At 43.0% G+C, this 27,207-nt stretch overlaps 2 protein-coding genes and 1 long non-coding RNA gene across 9 annotated transcripts in view; 2 read left to right on the top strand and 1 right to left on the bottom strand.

The window, feature by feature from the left end:
* Positions 1–7,211, top strand: part of CKAP5 (cytoskeleton associated protein 5) — a 47,626-nt gene extending 40,415 nt beyond the window's left edge. For 5 of the 6 annotated variants that reach the window (XM_068193545.1, XM_068193542.1, XM_068193541.1 and 2 more), the window contains 9 exons: positions 47–226; positions 659–846; positions 1,243–1,318; positions 2,102–2,290; positions 2,401–2,535; positions 3,047–3,130; positions 3,225–3,384; positions 5,136–5,290; positions 6,478–7,211. In XM_068193545.1, the coding sequence (XP_068049646.1) occupies positions 47–226; positions 659–846; positions 1,243–1,318; positions 2,102–2,290; positions 2,401–2,535; positions 3,047–3,130; positions 3,225–3,384; positions 5,136–5,290; positions 6,478–6,732 (1,422 nt within the window). In that variant the 3' untranslated portion in view covers positions 6,733–7,211. The remainder of the gene's footprint in view (positions 1–46; positions 227–658; positions 847–1,242; positions 1,319–2,101; positions 2,291–2,400; positions 2,536–3,046; positions 3,131–3,224; positions 3,385–5,135; positions 5,291–6,477) is intronic. The other variant, XM_068193543.1, reaches the window with a different exon arrangement.
* A 2,717-nt stretch (positions 7,212–9,928) lies between these two features.
* On the bottom strand, positions 9,929–19,732 carry F2 (coagulation factor II, thrombin). The gene is made up of 14 exons (XM_068193565.1): positions 19,639–19,732; positions 18,572–18,735; positions 17,593–17,617; positions 17,342–17,392; positions 16,751–16,856; positions 16,539–16,669; positions 14,610–14,906; positions 14,085–14,198; positions 13,687–13,810; positions 13,041–13,208; positions 12,541–12,714; positions 12,253–12,431; positions 10,968–11,038; positions 9,929–10,185 (listed from the first exon to the last, which is right to left on the bottom strand). The coding sequence occupies exons 1-14, from the start codon at positions 19,715–19,717 to the stop codon at positions 10,042–10,044; spliced, it is 1,827 nt and encodes a 608-aa protein (XP_068049666.1). The 5' UTR covers positions 19,718–19,732; the 3' UTR covers positions 9,929–10,041.
* LOC137475839 (uncharacterized) lies at positions 13,203–18,178 on the top strand. 2 transcript variants are annotated; one of them, XR_011000094.1, is made up of 2 exons: positions 13,203–13,511; positions 17,283–18,178. It is a non-coding gene; the product is annotated as an uncharacterized lncRNA (long non-coding RNA). The 2 variants fall into 2 exon arrangements; XR_011000093.1 differs by lacking the exon at positions 13,203–13,511 and adding an exon at positions 14,901–15,208.
* Positions 19,733–27,207: the final 7,475 nt, after the last annotated feature.

The raw sequence follows: 27,207 nt of genomic DNA, 5'->3' as shown, positions 1-27,207 counted from the left end.
TTGCATTATGTTGATTTTACTAGAGTGTTTTGTTTTTAAATCTTAGATTGATGAGGTACTCAAACAGGAAGATAAAGCAGAAGCTATGTCTGGCCACATCGACCAGTTCCTAATAGCCACACTTATGCAGCTCCGGTTAATCTACAATACACACATGGCAGATGAGAAGCTGGACAAAGATGAGATTGTCAGACTTTACAGCTGTATTATTGGGAGCATGATCACGGTAAGGCTTGCTGTAAAAGATAAGGTGAAGAGCAAATAACTTCTGTGCAGAAGCTGTGGGAGAATGGAATGTCTGTTCTGTACTTACTCTTGAGTCTTTCTTACTAAGGTTTGTTGCCAACTGCTCATCAATGCACCTTTTGAGAGTAGGTGGAGAGCGAGAATTTGGGGAAGAGAAGAAGGTCTCTGCTTCTGCAAAATACAGCCACAGGACTTCTATTAAGCTCTGTTTTTAATATTCTTTACCTTTTGAGTGCTGAGTTGGTGGCCTGAGTATTTTCAGAAGTCACTCAGTAGAAATAACTTTCTTCATTATTCTGTTTTTTACTTTTGTGGGAAACAGGAGATGTCGTGGTTTGACAGTGTAGTCTGGAGAAGTCCCTATACTAAAGGATTATGTGCAGGGAAAACTAACTCTTTCTTCAATCTGTAGCTATTTCAGATAGAGAGTCTGGCTCGAGAGGCATCCACTGGTGTGCTTAAAGACCTAATGCATGGTCTTATTACATTAATGCTGGATTCTCGAGTTGAAGATCTTGAGGAGGGTGAGCAGGTCATCCGATCAGTCAACCTCTTGGTAGTTAAAGTTCTGGAGAAGTCTGACCAGACCAACATCTTGAGGTAAGTAATGAAAAGTGCACAATTATTGCTCTTCTTTACCTGTTCTCTTATGTTCCCTGAACAGCTGAGTTTTTTAGTCATTTTGTAAGTGAAGACTGGTGTCTCTAGAATCATTCAGCTAGCTAATAAAGCATTATCACTGATTGTGATCAAAATTTGACTGCACTGCTGGAGGCAGGCTAAACAAGCCAGCTTAGTATGGTTCTTTGTGCTTTGAAGTTCAGCAGACTGTCTCTTAAATTCTTGTAACATACTAAAAAGAAAGAAAAACTATTGGTACATCTGCTGGACTAACCCCAGTCTCTAGTGTGGTGTTCTGTGGTGAGTTGATACCTTTTTTTTTTCCTTGTGTATAGCACTTTTTCTGTGTAACCTTTATAAATTTATTCATTTTAGTGCTCTGCTTGTCTTGCTCCAAGATAGTCTTCTAGCAACAGCCAGCTCTCCTAAATTTTCAGAACTTGTCATGAAGGTGAGCCTGTAGTAGAGATTTTGAACTTACGTGGTTTCTCTGAACCATCTTGCCTGAAATAACAAGAGTTAAAAAAAATAGTGTCCATAACTTGAAATATTTCTTATAACTTCCATAATTCTTATCTTACAAGATGTCACATACAAGGACTTTAGGAGGGAACTTAACACCTGTTAATAGGTTACAGAAACTTGTGTACGCTAATACAAGCTCCATACAGAAGTGCACAGTCACCTGCTTGGCTTGTTTGCTTGAGCACCGCACTGTACTGTGGATTCAAACAGTGCTGGGCTGGAGCTGACTTGTATCCTGTCATCTGTATTGACAGGCAGAGTGAACAGGCAAACGTCTGCATTTAAAGTATGAGCATGATCTTTTCTTACCATCCAACACCCTCTTGTAACTGGTTTGATTTAAAGACAGCCCAGGCATTCTTGATGAGGTTAAACCTAAAGAACTTGTGCTGCGTGTAGGTGTACATAGCATATATATATATTATCTGCTGAAATTTCTTCACACAAAGCATTCAGTCTCCACTTACAGGTAGGGAAATCAGTACCTTACTTATGCATCAGCTCTAAAGAAAGATCTGGATACTGTACAGCCAGTTACAAAAAGAAAGTATGTACCAGTGCAAATATAGCTTGAGCAGCAGACACAGCGCATTGCCTGCATGATGTGCTAGCAGAGTGAAGTGGCTCAGTGATAGTGTTGTGTAACTTCTTATATAATCAAGAGCTTCTTTCTTGAGTTGTCTTGCTTTAAGTCAGCCTCTCATTCCAGTGTCTTTGGAGAATGGTGCGTCTTCTTCCGGAAACCATTAATAGCATCAATCTGGATCGGATTCTGCTGGATATCCACATTTTCATGAAGGTCTTTCCCAAAGAGAAGCTGAAGCAATGTAAGAGTGAGTTCCCTATTAGGACATTGAAGACACTACTTCACACCCTGTGCAAGCTGAAAGGGCCCAAGGTCAGAGCAATCACTAGTCAACATATTTTTAAATTGGATGTTCATGCAGTCTTTAGAGTCTTTCCTTTTTTCTCCTTTTTTTTTTTAATTCCCCTTTTTTCTCATTTTAGATCTTAGATCATTTAACAATGATAGACAACAAAAATGAATCTGAGCTAGAAGCTCACCTTTGTAGACTAATGAAACACACTATGGACCAGAGTGGAAAAGCTGATAAGGATACAGAAAAAGGAGCTTCTCGCATAGTAAGTAAAGATGTGTTGGCAGGAGAAGGGAGTGTAAAGCAATTTATGTAAGAAACAAACTAAATTTTGTGTAAGTAGTAATTCCCTTTTCAGCAGGCAACTAATGTTGGAAATACTCTTGTAAAATGAAATTTTCATTACAACTGTTTCAGGAATTTGTTGTGTGCGTTTACCTGAGTATTCTGTGCATATCCCAGGATGAAGTACTCTGCAGGAAATTCAAATGTGCAGCAAAAGTTTTATGCTGCATGGTACTGCATCTGATCTACTAAAAGTTAGCCATATCCAAAATAGGTTTTAAACACTTTTCAGAAGGAGACCTCCAGCTTCATGATGTCCTTGCTCACATTCTGTGTATAAAGTGGCTATGTAGAACCCTGATCACTTCAAGGTTTTCTTCATCTTGGAAGCTCTGTATCCAGCTAGTAGGTCTGAGGGTGTCATGGGTTTTTCTGATTTCTTTTTTGGTTTATTCTTTGTTTTAAAAGTCTCCTTTTGTTTATTTATTTAGGAGGAAAAGGCTTCAAAAGCCAAAGTCAATGATATTTTGGCAGAAATATTTAAGAAGATTGGCTCAAAGGAGAACACCAAGGAGGTGAGTGCCCCCTTTCATGCAAGAAAGAGAGCATGGTACACTAGAATAGTATATGCAGCAGTTGTAGTAATACATAGCAACTCTTCCCTCCCAGGGTCTGGCAGAACTGTATGAATACAAAAAGAAATATTCTGATGCAGACATTGAGCCCTTCCTGAAAAATTCCTCACAGTTCTTCCAAAGCTATGTGGAAAGAGGCCTCCGACTGATAGAAACAGAACGGGAAGGGAAAGGACGCATTGCTACTTCTTCAGGTACATGTTATAGCAAAACTGATTGGTTTGTGAGAAGCAGAGATAGAACAGTTACAGGTCTCCTGGTAGAAATTAATATTTGCATACACTTACGGATTTCTGAAGCAAGCCATGTATTTTCTTGCTGCTTGAGTTGCTTCATGAGGCAGCATTTGTAGGGAGTATGCATTCTTTGTTTACAAAAGCAGAAATTATAACCATACTAACTGCAGAAAACATCTGAAAGGCTTGGCAAACATGTGGTTCTAATCCATATCCTGTAGTGTGTGTTGAACATTAGCTTGTGTTTCATGTGTCTGGTATCAAGAATTGGTTCTGCAAGGCATAAAGCTGGTTTAAAACGGCAGCAGCAGCTGTCAGATTCTCCTTTTACCTTTTTACTAAAAAACATATAGGCTGCTTTTAATAATACTATTTTCTGTGGAATTGGAAAGCTTATTTTTAAATAATATGAACTGTTTCTGCAGAATTTGTGATTAATTGGCTGAATTACTGTAAAACTGTTGTTTTCTGAGTCTTTTCATTGCAGATGAATACGAAGGAGTGTTTAATGAAATATTAGGGGAGGAATGTGACAAATTATTAGCTGACAGTAAAAGCTGATACACAGTCTAGCAAAACTACCTCTAATCTTTATTTCTTAATTGTTTCATATTGTCCTGTGAAATTTGAGCCTTTTTTCTACTACTGCTCCTTCTCCTGTCCCTGTATTGTAGATTCCTTTAGAAAGATGGATGATAGGAGGTTCTTTCAGAACTTCCTAAATGTGTCCACCTATGTAGGACAGAAAATTCTACCTTGCATCATGGAAGTCTGTGCAACTGAGAAATATTAGTTCAGCAGTTTTCAAAACCTAATTTATGTGCTATGGTTGTCTTTTTTTTTCCTCTAACTTTAAGTCTCATGTAATGTTGCTGTCTCATGTAAGTCTCATGCTGTTCCATATTGCATCAGTGCTTTATTTAGAGTAAGGTATAAATGCTTAACCTTAATTCTCATTTTATCTATTTTAAACACCCTTGTAGTAAATTAGTGAGAACAAATCCTTGTCCATTCTAAGTCTTAGAATTTGCAGTTCTTTTAATAATGGAAAATTTTTTTTGGTCATGTAAATTCCTTTTCTAGTCTCTTGGTAGGGAAGCTTTAAAAACCTTGTTATGTGCATTCCAGAAATCACTCTTTGAGACTGAGTTGGAATAAAAAGCTTCAAGTTGCACAAATGAGAGATAAAGAGGGGTTAGAATCAGTGGTAAGCCCAAAAGTACTACTAAACTAGAAAAAGACAGACAGCTCCAAGTTGGAATAAAAAGCTTCAAGTTGCACAAATGAGAGATAAAGAGGGGTTAGAATCAGTGGTAAGCCCAAAAGTACTACTAAACTAGAAAAAGACAGACAGCTCCAAGTATTTCCCACCTTGCTAATTGATTAGTTCTCCCATTGGACATTATGGTCACTGCTGATGCACATCAGCATCCTTCTCTCCCCGCACTGTTCTCTTCAGCTGTTGGCTTCAGCAATCTAGAGCTGCTCTGCAGCCACTCCTTAAATTTCTCCATTTCTTTTCTTGGTTTTCAGTTGTCACTTTTGCAAGGAAATGAAAGGCCAGATGTATCTATACTAGCAATTGCAAATAATAGGTTGGTTAATTCTTCATCCATTGCATCTTATTTCAAGGAACTGACCAAGAGGTTTATGCTTTTCTGATGTTTTAATTTTTTTAACTTTCCTCCTTCCTTCCCCTCATCCTCCAGGAATTTCTCCTCAGATGGAAGGAACATGCGTTCCTGCGTCTACCCACACTGTATCTTCATCTATAGGAAACACAAATGGGGAGGAAGTGGGGCCTTCAGTTTACTTGGAAAGATTAAAAATCCTCAGGCAGCGTTGTGGCCTCGACAACGCAAAGGTATTGTGCTTGACAACACTTGTAAATCTCCTGGGGAGGCACTTGATTTGCACTTTTTTTTAAGAATTCAAATGCCAGAAGGCAGATTCCAATCAGAATTTATGATCTTTCATTTATAATGCATGTCCTAGCTACTTCCTGCATGTCACTATGCCTAATATAAATGGCTTTAAACTCATTACTTGGCCAAATAGGCTTGCATTTCAATCCACTCAGTCTGCATCGCTGGTGTTTTGTGCAGGTTGTTTCTACAGGCCTGTAGCTGATTATCTTTCCTTGCTGGGAAGTTCAGTCTCAGAAAGGTTCAAACAACAACTTTTCTCTAAAAGTTAACACCTCAGAGATGAAGGATGTGGAACTTATAGACTTTTTGCTCTAAAACAACCATGAGAGCTGAATTAGAACTTTGAAGTTTTATATATTTTGGGTGTATAGATAATGAGGTGCAGGAATGATGAATGAGCTTAGTACTGGAAACCTGTGGACCAACATTTCTTACAGTTCAGTGATCTGTACGTTTGGAATCTAATGCCAATTCCTGAAATTTTAATTCATCCATGAGAAGTGATGTTCATTCTAGGAATAGTCATCCAGCTGCATCACTGTTTTAACCTTTGACACAAATTTGAGTGTCAGCTTAGAGCTCTGAGAAGGGGAAATGTTTCCTAGATCATAGCAACAAGGTAAGTAACTCAGATGGAAATATCAATTGGTAAAAGAACACTGGAATTGACACTTTAAGTCTTTGACAGTTTCAGTCTTGCCAGTCAGTTAAAGTTTCCTCTTCTCATTCTTCCAGAAAATTCATTGTCTGTTGATGTTGCACATAGGGAGGGATTTTTCTCTTGTGTTAGAATTTAGGCTGTTCAAGACTCTGGCAGTCTATCTCAGTAAAACTCTGATCTGCAGGGAATTTTTTGATCTTGAAAGACTAGTTTCTTTGTGTCCCTGTTGACATAAAATTAAACATTAACTACTCAGATGACTGAGCATTGTAATTAGCTTTGCATGGTTCTGACTTGGACAGCAACTGACTGTATTGCTCCAGATCCCCTTGTGTTGTAGCGCTCTTTCCCTTTCCTCTGTTTTTATTGCTTGTAGGGATGAAAAGCCATTGATTATGATTTGTACATTTTATGTGGTCTTTATCACTATATGTCTTAACACTTCACTTTTCTCACTCACAGCAGGAAGACAGACCCCCTCTGACGTCTCTGCTCTCTAAACCAACACTCCCTACAGTTGCATCCTCTACAGATATGCTTCACAGTAAGCTCTCCCAGCTGCGTGAGTCCCGGGAGCAGTACCAACACCTGGACCTGGACTCCAATCAGACTCATTCCTCTGGCATTGGAACTACCCTGGCTTCACCCTCTTCTGCAGCAGCCAATATTGATGACTTGAAAAAAAGATTGGAGAGAATAAAAAGCAGTCGCAAATAGAGATGCAAAGAGACGGTGTCGCTGTTGCTTGGGGCTGTCTTCAGCTTTAGTTTACTAAACTAGAAGTCTTCATAGTTAAATGGCCTCGTTTAGGCCTAATGTATACAAACTGGTTTATGTATAATACAGTGGATTTTGGGGGGTTGAGTCATTGTGGCACAAGTATTTGTACATAATCTGCTTCTCAATGAGCATCTCTTTGACAATAGAAGGCTGTCTGTGTATTAGTTTTAGTGTACAGACCTGTAAACAACCATCCTCTTGCTCAGACTAGTTTCTCATGACTTGGGGTTTTTATTTGTAAAGTTGTCTTTAAAATCTTTTCCTAGTTCTTAACTCTTAGAGGACCTTTAGTGATTTCACTTTTAATTTTGTGAATTCTTCTCCATGTAATCCTTGAATTGTTGATTCTGTATGGACACATGGCATGAAGTAACTAATTTAAGTGTCTTTTGTAAATAAAGTTTGCATTAACTATACCAGCCTCTATAGGAACAGCAGCAACTGCTGGTTGGAGGTCACTCTCTATTTCTGAATGTTAGTGACTGGGCATCTAGAAACTGAACTAAGCGGACATGAACCTTGGGGTTTGGATACACTGTAAGGAAGATGAGTGGAAATACACTGTCTGTGGGTGCAGTCCTGAGACTTTGCACTCTTCTATGAGCAGCAGTACATTTTTTTATATAGTTGCTTTTTTGTTTTGGAATGTTTCTGTAACTTGAAAATATTTAGTTTGTTGAAATGTTTATTTTGAATTATCTAGTCCTTGTGATGCCTTTACCCAGATTACGTGGTCCCATCTGAGGGAGCTTTCTTTGAGGGAGCCTGCTGCTGTTGATACGGAATAGAGTAGCAGTGGTGTATGGTCAGCAGACTCATTTATCCTGAACTCATCTGATTAAGCAGTGTTCCTTATGCAGGTAAACCTCACTCACTACATTCTTTTTGCTCTTAAACAACAGATGTTACCATTTTGTAACTAAGACACCTAATAGAACTAGTCTGCAAAAGTTGTAGCCACTTCTTTTTTTTTATGAGTGAAGAGCCTTTTTCAGAAGCTCCAAATAATGAAGATTTAAGACAGACACACTGCGTATCCTTTCTAGCCCTTTCATTTCTAGGGAGGTCATGTATTTTCACCTTACTGCTGCACTTCCATGTGGAAACTGGTTGTGAAGCATAAATTACACATCTGTTCCATAGCTAGAACAGAGTTATTGAAAGGTTGGACAGGCAGGCTTAAGACAACACACATCTATGCTAGGTTTTTAATCTGTTCCATGTAACTGCTGCTTTTGTTGTTTGCTATGTGGACCAGCATAAGAGCGTAAGAGCCATTGCTGAAACTGTCTTGCCTGATTACAGTAAAAACATGACTTTAAATTAGTACTTGTACAACAGATCTATGCCAGAGCTTCTGCAAATGTCTGAAATTTTCCTTTCTCAGGACCCCTAGGCTGGGGTTGCAGTTGACATAATGCTGCTTGGTGCTTATGGTGAGTTTGCACATTGTGATAGCAGGTGATCACAAGCATTCTCCATCCTGTGTTAACTGATATGATCCCACTCATTGCTCCACTGCCTCAATTTAATAGTCAGAGTCTCCTCTCATAACCTGAAATGAGCGTGCACTTGTGGAACAGAGCTCTGTTACAAGTGGAGGTTTGGCCCTTATTGGTAAGTGCTGTGGTTTTGTGCACTTAAACTGGGGCAGTCTGTGAATAGTTTGTGTTGGCTAGAGTTACATTAGAGTTACGGCCACTACCTCTCAATTACTAGCTGCTCTCTGAAACTTAGCGACATGTAAATTAATCCATATGTTCCTTTACCATATTAAGCATTCTGAAGAAGTATTTGTTAATTAGCTCAGGATGTTAAAACAGCAATGCCTGCAAACCTGCATAAACTATTTTAAATTTGAAGCTGAATCAGAAGTGGAATACAGGAATAATTGAGTAGCAGAAGATATAGTTGTTTTTATGAATGAGTTTTTGCCCTGTGTCTTTGTAGTGTTTGGTTGGACTCAATATCCTGGGAGTTCTGAACTAAAACTTGTGCACATAAATTAATAAAGCCTAATCTTTAGCCCAGACAATATTTAAATAACATTAAACTGAATTTTAAAAATTATTCTTCTGTATTGTTTGTAACAAGTCAATATGAACAGTGACTTTCTCCAGAAACTGTATGGTCCTGGTTCCCCCCTTTTGTCACAGATTATTTGATAGTAGTGAAGGGGTGAGGCTTAAATTTAAACATTAGAAGGGCTAAGCATTTTCAGTGTTCAATGTATGTGGTTATCAATTACTTTAAACAGTCATGAAACTTGAGCTGTTGAGGTTTTTTCTTCAGATTTCTTTGAGAGGTTGGTTTTGTGCTTTATTTGGGCAAAAATCTCACGGTTGTCTTAGTAGAAAATTGGGCAGAACAAACTGGATGGTCAGAAATTTGTGTTTACTGCTGTACTACTGGATCCTCAGTGGTCCACAAATTCTTGCTAAAGAGGAGTTTGTGAAAGACTGAAGCTTGTTTTTGGAGAGATCCCTAAACAGCCTTTTTAACACAAGCAAACAGGTATAGTGCAGGATGTTTTCATTGTAGGCTTTGACAATGACTACATGAATTGCTTCCTTCAGAATCTTGCTATGCAGGTGGAAAATACACAATGAGGACCCAGCACTACCTCCTGTGTAGGAACTTAAGGGAAATGCTGCTTCATGTATTCAAGCCACTATTCCTTTGTAGGATGAATTGCACACAGTCGTGCTGGTATTTGTTGCCGGCTGTTGTAGCTGAGAACAATGTTTGTCTGATCAAAACAGCTTCTGATTGCTTTACTTTTGACATTGGTGTTTTGTGGAATGCTACAGGTACTGTAGGGTGGTTATCTCTGGTATATACATGGGTCAAAAATTGGAACAGAATATTAGTTGTCTTGAAGAGAGGAAAGGGGTAGTGCATGAGGGCATAATCTTGCTTGCTGTGACTGACAAGGCCATTGTGAGGGGTCCAAAACCTGTTGATTATAGCTGATGGAAGGGAGAGAAATATGTTTGAAGTACAACAGGTAATTACCAGTATAGCTAGTAGTACTCCTGGCTACTGTCATGACTTAGATACAACTGCAACTAAATTCAGCATGAATAAAAGGAAGAAGATGGGTTTCAGAGCTTTTATTCTCGAGGGATAGGACTTTCCTCTGTCAAGTTGTAAGGATATAACTTGTTTTACTTCAGGATCTTCTGTGCTTATGTTTTAAAGTGGAGCATTGTAGCAAAATGAGACCAGGCAATGTAAATGCTTCATCTATCGCCCCTGATTTTCAATGACTTTTCGTATCCACTTTTTCAGGCGGAATACATGGGTGTAAAATCCATATTTGCCATCTCGGTCACAGCCTTCTCCCCATGAAACTATCCCCACTTGATACCAGCGGTTGTCATCTGGGTTCTAAAGTAAAGAAAAAAGAGATTGGCACAAGGAGCAAAAGATCTTGATGGAATCAGAGAATCATTAAGTTTGGAAAAGACTTCCAAGATGAAGTCCAACCTTTGACCAAACACCACCATGTTAACTAAATCACAGCACTAAATGCACTCTTTCAGTGAAGAAATTCCTCCTGATGTCCAAATTGAACCTCCCTTGGCACAGCTTGAGGCCATTTTCTCTTGTCCTTTGCTTGACAAGAAGAAAAGTCCAAGTGCCACCTAGCTACAACCTCCTTTCAGGAGGTCTCCCCTGAGCTGCCTTTTAGAAAAGGAGGGTTGTTTAGAAAAGGAAGCTGTCTCCAAACTAAACAAGCCCAGCTCCTTCAGCCCCACTTCATAAGACTTGTGCTCTGGATTCTTTAGCAGCTTGGTTGCCCTCTCACATCTAAACCTTGGATGTGCCCCAGTCTGTCTAATGATGGATGATGCTACTATGGGCTTCAGACTGGCATCTCCAACAGAGTCTGTTAAGAGTCATTTTGTCTCTACTCTTCAATCTTTAGTTAAGAATTGGCCATCACTCATGCGTCCTGCAGGTGACCTCCCAATACGCTGAGAGCTCAGTGTAGAAATGGGGCTGGATGACTGCAGGATTGGCCTCTATTGCTCACCTTGGGCATGAGCTGAGTTTGCTTCAGCCACTCAGCAGTGGCTCAACTCTGCTGGTTTTTTTTAGACTATGAAGTTCAGCACAGAACAAACCTATCTTTGTATGTCTTATAAGTTTGAACTTGTTGAACATACCTTCATTACAAAAGGTCCCCCACTGTCCCCTTCACAGGCATCTCCTCTCTTTAGTGCATCAGGACTGTAACCTACAGGCAAGAAAAATGGACATTTGACTATAGGGGGAGGGGCCGGTGTTGGCCATGCTTTCTTTAAGGTTTTGGGATAAATGGCATAAATGTTTTGGGACCCATGAGATTGTTTGCTGATTCTGTCACCTCAGACTTCTGTTTTTCATATATGTAAAAATTCTAACTTTGCATCTGTCTTTGCAGCATTCTTGAATCTATCCGCTGTGCTCTCGTTCCTGTTTTTTCATCAGAATTGCTGTTAGTGTCAGTTGCACTGACACTGTACAACAGCTGTAGCTTGAGCTACTGTGCTTTTCTTGTCTTAGAAACTTATTTGTAATAATCCATCTTCCCTCTTCTTCTATTTACTATAGAGATTCACTGTTATCCCCACTTCCACTTTTCTGTCACTGTAAGTTCTGTTTTTCCTCTCCCCAGCTGTCTTCCTGAAGTGTCACTATGAAGAGGAAGAGGATTTCGTTCATTCCTGATGAACCGGATAGTATCTCTGCACGTTCCCATCATCCGTGTCTCCATTTTTTTCTGAATGTCTGCATCTCAGCTATTTCATAGAATGTTGTCTAGAAAGAGAATCCATAAGACCTGTGTATTTTCAGCACACTCATGTAATTGGCTTCCATCCTAACTCAAGCAATCGCATGCAATTAGATGCAAGCAGCACAAATTTAGTCAAAAATCATGAGGCTTGCTTGTAGGAACTGATAAAGTCTGCATAAATGAAGAATCTAGCAGAAACTATTAAATTGGTACATAAATCCATAGCCTCTTGATAACTTGAATTCTGTGTCCATTTCCCTTCTCACTCAAAAAGGGAATGATGCTAGAAGAGATTTAGGAAGGTAGGAGCCTTCAAAGTTTGTGGCCATAAGTATGAATGGGCTCCAAAAGATTGAGACAAGCTAGTGGATAGTATAATCGATGTGCAGCCTTTAATTTGGGAAGTCACTGAACTGCTCTGTGTACTGGTGAAAAGATAATTTTACTGTTGCTGCTACATAGTACCATTAGACTAGTGCCTGACACAGGTTGGTGTTGCAAACTTTATTCCTAGCTTTAAGTTCTCCAGCCTTCATGTTTTCTGAGAGCTGAGAAATCTCTTATCATGGGAACGTTATTCTTTGTGGAGGGCATTTACAAATTTATCAGAAAGTAATGTTGCTGCATGAGTCACACCAGGAGCTCAGAGCCCTTCTGTCTCCAGCGTTACTTACCTGCACAGAACATGTTGTCAGTGACTTTGACTCTGGTGGATGCCTTGCAGGTACTTTGATCTACAATGGGCACATTGACTTGTTGCAGAACTGTGGGCAAGTTAGAGGGGCTAGTGGCCCATGTTTCTTTCAAGTTTCCCCAACCAGTTACCCTCCCTTTGTAACCTGCCAGCATCAGCCTGTGGAAGGAAGCAAAAGTATCATTAAATTTATTGTAACAGCTTTCTTCTGCCTGTCACTCTTACTGCAAATAGTCTCGAGAAGTCATCTTTTTCTCTCTCTTCTCACCTCTGCACAACCTCTTTGGTAGGCAGACAGACAGGATGGATGTGGTCACTGAAGCTGATGGGTCTCTTTAAGTGCATGAGTGCAATGTCTCGGTCCATGTTCTCTTTCCAGTTGTACTTGGGATGGATGATGATTTTATCCAACAGAGCAATCTTCTCTTTATTCTTTTCATATCTGAAATAGTTATGAAGGAAAGAACTCGCTGTACAGGAGCAGCTGAGAGTCCTCTGGAGTTTGTGATACTCTCAGCTTTGTACCCTCTGAGACAATGCTGTCTTTACATAGGAGCACCCTTTTAGATTTCCCAGTCTTCCTTGTTCCCTTTCACTTCAACCTTCAGGATCAGCAAGAGCAGCAAATGAAGCCCCACTAGATCCTGTTATTGAGAGGCACATAACTAGTTATAATACTCCATGGATACTGAATGACAGCCCAACTTCAAAGTATCTCGTTACTTCAAGAGGAAGTCTAGTTCCTTCTCACTTCATTCAGACTCTTACTTTGCTCTTACGTGCTTGCCAATCCGCACCAATATGTCACTTGTACTTAAGTTCTTGTCCCAGGGTGGATAAAAAAGACAATGAGCAGCAGTCAGGATCCAGCTGTCACTGATGAGACTGGCACCACACAGCAGCTCCTGAGGAGACTTTTTGTAGAGCATCACCTGCCTGAGAGATGAGGAGGAAGGAAGCCCTTAGCAGGACTAAATGGGTCCTGGTGTCTTGCAGAAAGTGCAGATTTGGCAGTGAGCAGGAAACAGCATTGCTCTATACTGACAAAACTAAGTAGCTCTGTAGCAAAAGTCTTCCCTCGACGTGTATATCCTATGTATTAGGCCATTTACCCCATTTCTTTTACCTGAAGAAGTTTCTCATCCTTTTTGTTCCAGCAAAGCTGGAAAGAGGACGACATGAAGATGAAACACACCAACACCCTTGCTTTCTCCAGTGGTTGCATACTTGATTCAAGAGGTGAGGTTCTTTCCAGCTATTTTATTACTGCTCTGTCAACCACTTGGGGAAGCTTTGATTAGACTCTGTAATTTATGCACACTGCCTAAGATAGGAAAGCCCTTTTATTTCTACCTGCTTGAGCTGAAGAGAAGGAAGACACGATCCCCAAAGACTCTGCAAAGACAATACTTACCAGGGGGAGCTGCCAACTTCTGCGTCATCCCCACCAACAACTCTTCCTGTGTAGGAATCCAACAGCTCCCTCTCACTTTTGTCTGTTATCTTTTTCTTCTCAAATAAAGGACGAGTACCACAATCTGAAAAACAAGCAATCTGGCTTTGCTACTCTACCTGATTCACAGCGGAGAACTGTTGTCTGCAGCCAGCATGCGAAGCTGGAAGATCTTAGAAAGAACATGCTTACTAGCTCCATAATTGGAACTGGATATTGACTTCTGAGAGTTCTTCAAGGAATTTAAATATCTTCCACTGCTTTTAACAGCTTTTGGCTAGCTAATGTTTCTGAGAACAGTGAATAGGAAGTAGCTACAGCCCTTCTGCAAACATGCTGTACCTAGAGTTTTTGCTCACCTGCTTCACCTGAACCAAAAGTTTTTTCATCAAAGAAGGTTTTGAACTCTTTATGAGTAGTAGAACGTCCTGATATTCCCTCAGACTCTTGGTTTTCATCTTCTATCGAGCTGTCTGAGAGATGGAAAGACAAAGTAAAAAGCTTAAGTGTAGTTGCCATAATTATCAGCAATGCAAATGTTCCTTTCCCCACACAGTGGGTCTGATGAAGGAATGATGTTTTAAAACACCAGTTCTCTTTTTAATGTGCCTGCCCACCAGTGTGAGTTTTCAGGGTGAACACCTGAGAGAGGTAACAGTGCTGTGCACCTAAGGCAGGTTAGTACACATTGTGATATATGGACAAACAAGATTCCTGTGTGCATGGTGCATGTACATCCTTGTCTATTCCTCCCAGGCCAAGCACTTCATTCTACTCCTGTTATTTGCACTTCATTCTACTCCTGTTATTTGCACTTCATTCTACTCCTGTTATTTGCCACTGCCTCAAATATGTGCCTACCCAAACCTATGCAGACTTCTCACCGCAGTAGTGCAGATCACAGTAGTCAAAGTAGGGTGATTCATCTATGACACACCAGGCACCCTCGTCATCTCTGTCTGGATTCCGACAGTAATTCTCCTGCAGCTCCACTTCTGGGTCAGTTTGTTTTCCATGGAGCACCTCTTTAGCTTTCTCAGAGTTCCATGGCAGACATTTAGCTCCAGACACAGTGACTGAGAGAGTCCCTGTGTAAAGCATGCCTTTCTCTGGTTCACAAGGCTCCATTGGTGTAGGTTCTATGGCCGGTGGAGTAAATGGAACTGTTGTTCTATCTTCTCCTGGAAAGACAGAGAGCTATGATTTAAGCCATAGCTGTGCACTCAGAAGTACTAATAGCAAGTAGCACCAGAGCCCCTTTACTAAAGCCTAGAGTTCCATGGGGCCTCCCATTATGTTTGGGTGCTCCCACTGTGTTTCCATGCGTGTGGTGGCCCTCTAAAATACTGCAGTGTCAGAGATAGATCAGCAGTATGTGAAATGAGGCTGGCACTATCCATCACACTTCTCTTTGTCACTAAGATATGAGGAACAATATTGTGTTCCCTTCCGGGACATCTTTGAGAACCAGTTCAATGGATAGGTAGGTGTCTCAGGCATGATAATTCTGCTGTATTAGCTCCTTCAACACCTTATTCTAAAATGCATAACTAGGCCCTATTTGGGGAGCCTTTTACTGTGGTATTCTACTAAAACAACAAATTTAACTTTTGCCAATGTTTCTAAATCTAATGATAAGTGAAAAATTTTCATGCAAGAATTTTCACACTTTTTATTGCAAGTGTCCTAATGACTGCGAGTTTTAAGCAGTATTTCCTGAAGGAGTGGGTAATCAATAATCTCATCTTGCTTGGCCTCAAGGTGCCTTCTCCTTGTGCACAGGGGGAGACCCCATGTGAAGAGAGACCCCATTTTGCATATTCACTTTGGTGCACAACAGCCACTGGTCAAGTAGCATTCACCTTTATCAGTGGGACTGCTTCTGTTTTTGACTCATGTCAACATGATTATAAAAGAACTGTGCACAAACCCAAGGCTTTTCTAATCCAGCTATATCCATGTACATGGAAGTGTAACTGTAAGATACTGCAGGTCAGAAATTAACTGGTGAACAGAGGTAGCACAGATACCTGATGGCCTCAAAGCAGAGCAGTATTTCTTCTCAGTTTGTTAGATTCTGCAGACCAGAGCAATGGTAATGGCTTTTGAACTTTCAAAATACCCTATGTCAAAATGGTTGCTGACCTCTAACTTTTACTTATGAGTTGTTGCTTCTAGTCTCTGTTTTTGGAAGAGAAACTTCTGCTGTGTGAGAAGGTTCTCTCCTTTACCAGTTCTTCTGAGACAGAGGCCAAGTCCCAGGGGAGATGGCTCTGTCCTAGGGAGAAATTAGAATGTGTAAGTGTAGGGGGATGAGCCTCCATGTTCAGCTCAATGATAAGAGAAGGGCATCTTCTCTTTACTTGAGATTGTGAGTATTAAACTGCACACCTCCACAGGAAAGAAGGTTAAGGCAGGCAGTCAAGCACAAACTGCAGTTATTTTGTCCTAAAGGTAGGCATTCAGACCAAAAAACATTATGGTTCATGGCTGTCACAAATTAGAGACAGCTGGGCCAGGATTTTGGGGTGACTGACTAGAAAATACTGTAGTAGATTCCAGGGTACTGCTGACACTGGTTTTAATTTAGATCTAGATTAGTGTAATCTAGAGAAAATGGCTCATTATGTATGGGCAACTCTGACTTTTCTTCCTCAGCTCCTTTACCCTTTAAGATGCAGCTTCTCTACTCCTACTGACCTCTGTTCATGTAAGCATTCCCCCTCCTTAACCCTCTCCTTGACTGCTTTAGTATCAGTCTCAGTGCAGTGTTTTGCTGTGAGTGAAGGGCTCTCTGGAATGCTGGGGCATACCACACACGGGGACAGGACACGCCTCCCGTTCTACCGTTGGGTTTCGGGTATAGCACCATGGGCCTTCTGAGTTGTTGTCTGGGTTCCTGCAGTAGTTCTCAATGAGGTTGGGATAAATGGTGGCATTAAATCTATGAGAGACAAAGCTGGTTAGGCTAGGAAGGAAAGACACCCCAGAGTACTCTTAAGGGGTATGTGGGAGATTAACTTACTTAGGAATATGTGGATATTTGCTTGTCCACACTTGACATTCAATCCCAGACTTGGTTTGGCTAATTGTTCCCCGATAGTTCTGGCCCAACCCAAGAGCACAGTTACCTGTCAAAATCCCAAGAGAGTGTAAGCCAGGCAGTGGAACTGGATGTTGCATTTTTCAAGATCAGAAGTACCATCTCAGATATCCCTTTTAACTTTTGCTGGGTGCATGAGCCTGCAATAGCAGAGGCATCCTCTTCCAGTGAGAAGCCTAAGCTTTCTCTGCTTCATCAGAGGGAGCTATCCGTGAGGGCTCTGTGCTTTGCTTTGGCTCAGAGCCTTTCTGAGAGGCTGCTCACACCTGACTCTTGCAAGAATAAGGATATTTACCCCATGCTATTTCAGTGCACAAGCCAGAGTTTTTGTTGAAATGATTACTAGGGAAACAAAGAGTAAGAAGTAATTTCAAATTCCTTCCCTTGTATTTTTCTTTAAAATTAAATGGCTTCTCTAACATCAGTTTAATTTTTTTCTGTACAATCTCTGCAGGAAGTAAGTTCCTGGCACTCACTGTATCTAGGAGTTTGAGGTCAGCATGAAGTTCATACCTTCTAGACAAGCATCCAGAATTGTCCTGGACTTTCCCAGGCCCTGACATACTAGCAAAATAAGAAGAAAGAAACACATTATAAGAAAGCAATCCAAATAAGCATCATCATTTGAACCAGTTTATCATCTAGAGACAAAACACAAGTGCTTAGCCCTGGAAAGTGAGCTCTTAAAAGAGGGAGCCATCTCTCCAGGATGAGACAGTGCATCCTAAGGAATAACAGTACCTACAAGACTCAAAACAACTTACCTTGGTATTTTGACCAAAATATGTCCTGTAAAAAAAAAAAAATAAAAAATAAGGACACAGAACATCAAACCTTTCTTGGCTACCGCTATTCAAACCAGTAAGAGAACATCCCATCACAACAAAAGGAAAGACTAATCTCGCTCTGTTCATACCAATTACTATGGAGTCAAAGCAAAAAATGCGATACAAAACCACATTCCCACACATCAGACTCAGGAATCAAGACAGTACTGTTGTTTCTAAAGAGACCAAAGATGTTTACAACTTTCATCAACCTGCAGAGCAAGCAGTGCAAGTAATGCAGTGTGCTACAGTGCAGAAGTCCAAGCAGCTGAACCTGGAATTTCTAAGGCCACAGATCACATGTAGGTATTGCTCATCTCTGCCATACAGCCTGAGGTTGATTGCTTTTGAAGTACTCCAAAGAGGTAGTGTCTTGCTGGCTTAGGCTCCTAACTGTTTATCTGTTGTTTTTTTGGGTGTGAAATTCTGCAGGTACACCAGGCTTGGGGCTAGGAGCAAATCCCAGAAGGACACAGCACAAATTTGGCAGAGTGAGTGAGTCTGGAAACCAGAAAAATGGACAGGGTGTGCAAAAGCTTCAGCTCAAGGGAGTCTGAGGAACCTGCACTTAGTGTTTTGACTACTATGCCAGTGCTTCTGTGAGTGTCTGGAATAGCAGTTCACATGTGTGGTACCATGCTGGGCTAGTGGAAGATGCTATTCAGGACCAATGGCACCTTGTCACTTCATGCATAGAGAAGGAGAGAAAAGAACCTGAGCTTTCAAGTGTATTTCCTGCAGTGTCTCAAGTAGGGAAACTCCCTAAGGAAGCCTGAGTTTGCCGTGGGGTGTGCACTCATCAGCCTCATCTTTAGCTCACAGAATTGAGTATTACAACCCTGGCCCCTGGCTGTGTGGGCAACCTGCTGGTGTCTCCCTACAGAGGCTGCCTGGGGGAATGTTTCCTGGTACGTACCGTCTGATCAGTGGATTCAAGGGCTTCGAAAGCCTCCTCATAACTGCACGTCTCCTCCAAGCACTCTCGCTCCAGGTTTCCCTTGAGCATCTCTTCTAGAAATCCCTTGTTGGCACGTCGGTGGCGCTTGAGCAGTGACAATGCCTGCCCCTTTTCCAGGAAAACTATCAGGTCAGAACACTGCCAGTCAAAGGGCTGCTCACAGCCAGAGGGCACCTTTGTCTCCCCTTGCAGTTTCCAAAAACCACATGCAGCTGATGTGGTGATCCCACAGCCCAGCCTCCCTCAGTGCACCATACAGAGAGGAGAAGCCCTGTCATGTCTGCACTTGATGATCAGAGCAGGCTCTCTGGAATTCACCCCGTCACAGCTCCCATCACATAAGGAACAGAAGTGACGGGAACACTGCCTCCTCAGCAAAGCTGCTCTGCTCATTTGCAGTTAGATAGAGGCTTGTTTGCTTTAAGCCTGCTGCTGTCCCTGTCCCCAGCCACTGTATTTCTATCTTGTAAGCCTCAGACCACTGTGATAAGCACAGCTTGGTTCCATTTCATGTTCAGAGCCCCTGATTTGAAATGTGGAGACAGGTCTTCCCCTACACAGTAGTGGGTCAGAGAGGACTTAACCTCATGTTAAGAAAAGACAGTTAGAAGCTCTAATAAAAGAAACAGTGAGCAGGAAGGTGGAATATTTTGTATGACCTAAAGTTTCGATAAGGCACAGCTAGGGAGGCAATAGAGACTTGAAGTCACCTAGGTCAGCTGAGAAACTCTATCCCCAAAAGCCCCATGGTTATTGTTAGACTTGATCTTGGACTAAGCCACAGTCCCCTCCCTGCCATTTCCCAGGTGACCCGTAAAATGCACTGAGTTGCTATCACCAGCTGACAGATGCAGTTGCATCCTCCTATGTTCACTCCATTCTCAGCACCCTTTTGCTCCCAGCTTCAAGATTTTAGCCTGTCCTCCTGACTTGAGGAAGAAAACTTGCCACCTGTGTTACCCCTGGAAAGAACTATCCCCGTCTTCCTCCTGTCATCTACTGGTACTTCTGCCCTTGAGTCTTACCTCCAGCATGGCTCAAGGTGAGGTGCAGAAGACTGGAGAAGAGCAGGCCCCTCAGTATGCTGGTTTTGGTCTGCGCCATGCTGTACAGCCCTGGCTGCAGGGGAATTGCAAAGGAAGCAGAATAAGCAGAGTCACAGCCCTGCTGGGTTAATATTGAACCAGAATGAAGAAACAGGACTCCAGGTCGTGGTGTGTCAGGGACAGTGGGACTCTTATCCCTCCTCTCTTGGCATCTCTCCCTCCTGTCAGAGCATCTTCATTTCCTTACTTAACTTCCTATTTCATATCTAGAATGATGGCATGAGTAGCAAGAGGACAAATTTGTCCTAGGCCACAGGGAGAACTTGGGCTGGAGAGAGGTACCTCTGTCAGCTCACAGCCATCCCAGCCAGAGAGCTTGCTCCTTTTCCCTGGCTTTGCTTCTGTGCAGCCCCTGGCACCATCACTGCCTCCCCACCCTGCTGGTTCAGGTCCCTGCCACTGACTGTTCTCAAAGGCTGTACTCTAGCAGCCTCAAACGCAGAAGGACTTTGAGACCTCCTTAGCCATTCCCAGTCCTTCTCTTTTTAGCTGCAAGCCCCCCTGATTCTCCCAAGTGCTCAGTTGTCTTTCCTTCCTGCAGTTATCAGCAAGCTCAGCCTCAGCTATTCTGGCACCACAACACAGTTTCAGTGTTCCCCCTTCTCCCTTGCCCATGACAATGAGCAGAAAGGGTGCCTTTGACAGCCCATTCGGAATTTAGATTTTCCTCCCAGTTAGGTTAGCTAGCAGTGCCATTGGCAGTGCATTCTTCCCAATGCCTTATAATTCCCAGCTGAGTGGAGGAGGATGAAACAGCATGAAGGCTGGGCTCCCCCTTTTCTCCCCCCCTTAGTGGAACGTACTAAACTCCATCCAAAAGGAAACAGAAACTCTGACAAGCAGGGAGCTAGCACACCCCAAACCAGCCAGGAAAACAAGGGCTTCCAGGAACAGGGAGAGAGGAATGGTCTGGATGTCATGACATCAGCTATTAAGTCAAGAAGTGGACTACCAGAGCTGGGAAAGCTCTAATGATTGCTACAGCAAGCAGACTATTGGCAAGAGTGGAAAAACAGCAGAAAGCAGGGCAGCATGGGGGTAGTCTCAGGAATTGCCACATGGAGCAAAAGTGTTTCTTGCCAGCAGGGAGCATATTTTGTCCTGTGCCTCTGTGCAGCTGATACATCTGTAATGTTTATCTCCATAGAAGGAGTGCAAATATTAGCATTAGGGTGGCTGAGGAATGACTCTGGACACTGGTACAAAGAGCAGTTGCAGAGGCTTCCTTCCTCACATAAGAGTATCTCCTGTTCTCATCCACACACATCTCTATTCCTCGCTATGGATTTTGGAGAGATACCTTTAGAAATGGCTGGGATTCCCTGGGTGGAAATGACCTGGGTGGACAGTGTGTGAATGGAATTAGACACAACCCTAGAAATACCCATGTTTCTTAGCAGGGGAAGCAGCATTTAGGTAGAGAGCACAGGAAGGGACAGGGAAAAGCACAAATAAAGAGTGGTGAGGTCAGAGCTGCTGCTGTGTCCCACACAGCCACCTCCACTCCTCACTGGAGGAAGAGCAGCTTTCAGTCTCCTCAATCACTTTCATTTCTGCATCTCTGTCTCTTCTTTATAACAACCAGGCAGCATTTACACTGCAGCTTAAGTCAATGTTGTTATGCATAGATTTTTACCCTCTTCTTGTCTTTCCTTTAAAGGAAAGGTCTTACCACCTTCCATGGGATCATGCAGTATATAAGGCTAACTTAAGGCAATGTTACATTGCAGCAGTTAAGCTTGGCTATCAGACAGGTTATGAATATCTTCTAATACCTACTTATGCCATCTTCCTTAAACATTACTTCTGTTCTGGTTCCTACATTTATTTTGTTGCTTAAACATTTGTTTGAAAAACCCTTACTGAAACTGATGATGGTTCTGTCACTATGTCTGGCTGCTTCTTGTCCAGCTGCTTTCTTCTGCTGCTGCTCTTCTTTCCCCTGTGATGCAAGACAAACCCACCTATCAGGGCAACTAAGCTGTTAACTGTAACTGCTGAAACCTTTTATCTCTACATTGCTCAAGGATACATCTATCACTTAGATGTCTTCTATTTCTTTACATTTTCTTTGTAATTGGAGATTTTCACTACATCCTGGGACACTTTTCAGCTCTTTCTGGTGTCTCATAGCAATGTTAGTAATTAAAGATGCTGACTCTTCACATTGTGGCCTTTCTCATTCCATAATATGCTTCTAGGGCTCCTCTCTGTTTCTCCCATTCCTGTGGTTAGCCTCTGCAGCAGCACAGTATGCATCAGCTATCACCTCTCCAAGGGTGACTTCCACCCCTCCAACATTTACCTCTTCCATTCAAAGCAAATTTTTATAATTTCATTTTCTTTCTGCCTTCACTCACCTATGAATGATGGATGCTATTTTCTTTCTTAGGACAAGAGAGTTAAGATACCTTTGCCATCCAGAGTTATGGCTTGTAACACAGTTTGGAGTTTTGATCTCTTTCCTTCTATGTGTGGATTCTTCTTTTTAAGTAAAGAAATTTGACAATTTTTTTTCCTGTGTAACTTTTCAACTTCCAGGGAGTTGAAAACTTCCTTCCAGGGAGTTGAAAAGTTCCTCTGGAACTTTTCAATCTTCCAGAGGGGATTTGGCCTTGGCCCATTTTCTTGGACCTTTGTGTGCTCTGTGATGGATAGTTTGCTGGTTCAATAGTTGAGGCATTTATCAATCTGTTCCTAAAGTGAGTTATACAGTTTGATCAAAACAACACCTTGGATACAATCAGAAAAATGAAACCCTTATCCCTACACATGGGAGTTCCCCTGTCCCTGAGGGCCAGGGAATTGCCAGATGGGAGAGGACTTCAGGACCCAGAGAATTGTCTCCTTCCCTTGCAGCCTGTTCCTTTTCATTCAAACACCTTGGTCAGGTTTAAGCCAGTTTACAAGTTGGCCAGGAACTGAACCCTGACTGTGGTGTGAGGTTTAAATCTAACACTTGTGTGCATGCCTGACACCTGGTGTCACCCTGCCAGCACGAAGGACCCCAATCATCCAAAAGACCTTGGCACTTGTCACCCAGGAGTGTTGCAGCAGCACCCCAAAGATTTGGTGAAGCCCTGCCAGCATGGTGGACTTCATTACCCAGGAGAGCTCTGTGCTTGCTGCTTGAACCTATAATGGGTAATCCACGTATCTGCTGTGCTGAAGCATAACCCTCACTGGCACTGAAAGGCAGCACGCTGTGTAACTGCTCCCCATGCCGGCATATGGCACCAGGCAGGCACACATCCTTTTCCTTGCTATCCTTCCCTTCTCACCAGGATGCTGACAACTGCACCAAATGTAATGCACTGGCATGAGGGCTTGTTATGGATCCCAATAAAAAAGGCACTCAGAGCCCACAATGTAGTCATTAAAATACCATTTACTGGACATAATACAAGAAAGGGCATGGCATTGGGTAATCCCACACCCCTTGAGATGCTGCAAACACCAAGCTATACAACACTGCACAGCTATCCAGTCAGGCCATGGCACCCTGTACAGATCCCATCCATGCTGAGGTTCACCAGCACCGTGGTCTTCAGGGCTTTCATAGGAATTTCCTAGGAGTAAACAACTTTATGCATAATTTTGCTGTCAAGAAAAAGGTTGTTCACATGAGAACATGCTGTTTCTAAGACAAAAACATGGTGGTGGCATCACCAGCAGGGGCCCATGGGAATCACCTACGGGCTCCTCAGAATTAGCCAGCTAAGCTTATCTCGCAGCCGAGTGATACGTGCAGCATGGCACAGACATGCTCCCACCTTCTCAGATCAACTGTCAGGTGAAAAACATTTCTGCAAAGACTTCCTAATTCATAATTGCTCCTTCTACTTCTCTCCTGTTACCTTGGAATAAAGAAGCAGGTCAGCTACCTAGGCAGTAGGGGTCTGGGTTCTCCCTGCCCCTTCCCCCCATTGCTCCCCCTTCTCTCCCAGTTCTGCTGTGAGAGGGCACACGCTTCAAACACAGCACATTAGCTCAGCTCCAGTGAGAACATTCTGCAGCTGTGTCAATATTTGAGTTTGGATAGGCACCAAAGAGAGAACAGTAGGAAGCACTGCACCTTCAAATACAAACCCCCTCACATGCCTGTGCTCCAAGCACTCAGGGAAGACTTAGCTCACGTGCCCCTATAGAGAAAATAATTAAAAATTAGGACACTCAAAGGCTTATCAACTGAATTCACCTTCCATCTTTACATCACATCAAAGTGTCATGGATCTCACTCTAGCACATTGTCTGCAAACAAGTCATAAAAGTTCATGAAAAAAAAATTAAGGTAGAAACTGCAAAGAGCAGTTTTTAGGAGTGTCACATAACTGCATTCATAGCACCCCAAAAGGCAACTGTGCTACTTATGATTCCCTGGTGCCTTGTGCAGTGGGCATAAGAAACCCAGAGAAGTTAAAGCCACTAAGCAAGACTAAACAAAAAAATTTGAGAAATTGCAGATATTTGAGAGGCATAAGATAGAGAACAATAATAGCTAAAACTGAGGATTCAGTGAATGAAAATGGTGTTCCTATAACATGTGAAAAGAGACTGCAGAGCAGGCAAGTCTGAAAGACCTGTTAGGTCTGGTATTGTCAGCTCTTCCAAGGAGGTCAAGTTCACATAGCTGTGCACTTCATTCCTGCAACAGGACTAATTTACATCAGCATGCCTCAGCTGGCAAACAGGCACTGAAGAAGATGGAGCACGGGATATTGGGATGTAGTTGAGGCAGTGCTGTCTTTTAATGTTTTGGTACGGGGGTAGGAAAGAAGGGGAAGAGAGGAAGCAAAAATGTGTGAAGAGGAACAAGGGAAAAAATATTGAACCCAGCTTGAACACGGAGAGGAAATGGACAATCTTCTGAGGGGGGATGAACTAGTCAACCTTTATGTGGAGAGGTGAAGAGCCTTTCAGCTGGGGACACTGAAAATTGCTCAGTAAGACACAAAGCTATCCTTTTCATGTCCTCAGGCAGACTGTCCAGTCACCATAAGCGAAGGAAACTGACAGCAAGCAAACCAGGCACCAGTGGAGAAGAACATTCAGCCCTAGCTCCAAGGCAGGACTTTGCTTCTGCTAATTGTGAAAAATGCTCTTCATATTACAAGTTACCTTGTAAACACTTGGAAAGCTGCTTACCAGTAATGTCTGGCACCAGCATGAGCTTCAAATGATCAGAAGTGTTGCTTAGCTCCAAGAGTAAAAGCCCAGGAAAGTGCTTGAATAGCAACAAGTAATTAAAAAACTTGAAAGGAAGGCACTGTTCAAAGTCACTGCTTGGAGACTTTTCTTGCCTTCCCTGCAGTGCACTATCACTGACTGACATGTAACACAGGCAGAACAGAAGCACTGCTCATTAACGCTGTGTCTTCTCTAGGAAGTTATTCCCATCAACAGCCAATGCCTTCCCTGTGCCAAGCCCAGCATGTGGCATGTGTAGGCTCATAGCTTCAATGAGCAGCTACTGCAAAGACCCACATTTATACAGGCAGTTACCTCCAAGACTGCTAATTCTGCCTGCGGCTGAGCCACAGGGCCTTGTTTCTAACAGAAAGATGAGAGAGCTAGGTTTTATTTTGGTTTTTTACCTTGTTTAAATAAGTACAGAAGATCAGCCAGGGCATGTTGGGACAGCCAAGTATCAGTCTTGACCTCTGCCACTTCTGCCACGGCTCCTGAAGCCCATCCCCTCCTGGATGATGACCATGTCACTCAGTGAGGCCTCATCCTGCATCATAATGCATTTGTCTTCATGTTTGGAGAGGATGATTTTGATTATGTCCTTTGCTGATGGACACATAGCCTTTGTCCCATGTGCCCCAGGATCTGGGATCTGCCTTTAGACTGGTAAGTAGCAATGCAGTGACTGCTGGCTATGATCAGCAGCTCAGCCTCACTCACTGGCCTCAGCACCTCCACCACCATGAGCAGGGTGAGCTCTGCCACAAGCCCCCCCTGCTGGCCCTTCCTCTGTGGCTTCTTTCTTGCTGCCTGAGGTAAGCCCACAGCAAGTGAGGCCACTGTAGTGGCAAGTTCCTCAGAGTCCTTTTACCACCTTGTGGGCGAGGACATGGTGCACAAGGCTCTGGGGAAGGACGTAGCCCATGCCACAGAGCTCGCATCTGCAGGGCTTGCCAGCCGGGTGGGATTTCTGATGGTACCACAGCTTAGTGGCCAGGGTGTAGGACTTGCTGCACTGCTTGCAGGTGAAAGTGCAGGCACATGTGGTTGCACAAGGAGCTGGAGTTGGCCAGGTGACACCCACATATGGCACACTGGCACCCCTTGGGACCAGCTGGGCCAGTCCCAGCAGCTAAATGGATCTTCCTGTGCATGCAGAGACAGAGCCAGCATGCAAAGGCCTTGCCACACTGCTGGCAGGACAAGGGGTGCTGGCCGGCGCACAGGACCTGGTGCTCCTGAAAGTCTCACTTGGGGCAGCAAACCTGGTTACACTGGGTGCACTGGAATGGCCACACAGCCCTGTTGGCCAACATGTGAGTCTTGAAGCTCCCTTCTGAACTACAGCTCTTGTCACACTCTGTGTGCAGGAGGGGCTTGTGGCCAGGGTGGACAAAGTGGTGCTTCTTGGGGTGGCAGAGCCACGGGAAGGCTTTATCATACTCCCTGGAGCACCACCTGTGCTTGATCTGTCCCTTTTGGGACAGATTTTTAGACGGGGCCTGGGCTGCCAGAATAATCCTCCACCAGCTGTGTATACTCCTTCTGCCACTTGGGCCCCTCCAGCGAGCCCTTCCCCCGATGCTCTGGGAAAGCCAGTTTGAAGGTTTTGGAAGCTTTGCTCTCCTTCTCACAAATCTCGACAGTCTCTCCTTCTGAAGGACTGACTGGGCTTCTGGGGTACCTGCCCAATTGTCCTGCCACCGTATTCCTTCAGGCACTTCTGGAGTGGGCTGGCCAGAGCATGTACCTTGCATGGCTTGCCAACCAAAGGAGCACTGAATCAAACCCTACTCAAGGGAGACAACAGATCCAGGTCTTCAGGACTTTGCTGCCTGCTGTCCCATTTCCACTTTTTTCTACTGTAGATCTGGGATCCACTCCCTTGTCCAATTTCTATTTGCATCTGCCACTGGTCTTAATGGTTGAGACGGGCTCAACATGCTGATTCTCAGTCCCCGGCACTCTGGCTTGTTACGGCTCATGTTTGGAAGCTTCTTGCAGCCTGTGGAAATATTTGGTGGACAGCCTGCTAACAGGGTCATTGAGGACTGTGGTTTCATCAGCTACCACCTTGGAGAGCTCGGGATCCCATGCACAAACACAAAGGCACGATGGGTGAATTAAGGCTAGCTGTTGTGCGACATGATTGCTGTTGGATAAGAGAAAGATGAACGCTGGAGGTGGATACTCTGCTATGCAGTAATCCTGAGGCTCTGCCCAAGAGAACCATTACTTTTATGATCTTTTTCCCTTTTAAACTGGGGAAGAGGGACGAGTCTCTGATTTCTCACCACAGAC

This window comes from Anomalospiza imberbis, chromosome 6, assembly GCF_031753505.1.
Source record: "Anomalospiza imberbis isolate Cuckoo-Finch-1a 21T00152 chromosome 6, ASM3175350v1, whole genome shotgun sequence".
Lineage (NCBI taxonomy): Eukaryota > Metazoa > Chordata > Aves > Passeriformes > Viduidae > Anomalospiza > Anomalospiza imberbis.
The sequence above is the reverse complement of the archived record's forward strand: the minus strand, read 5'-3'. Positions and strand labels throughout refer to the sequence as shown.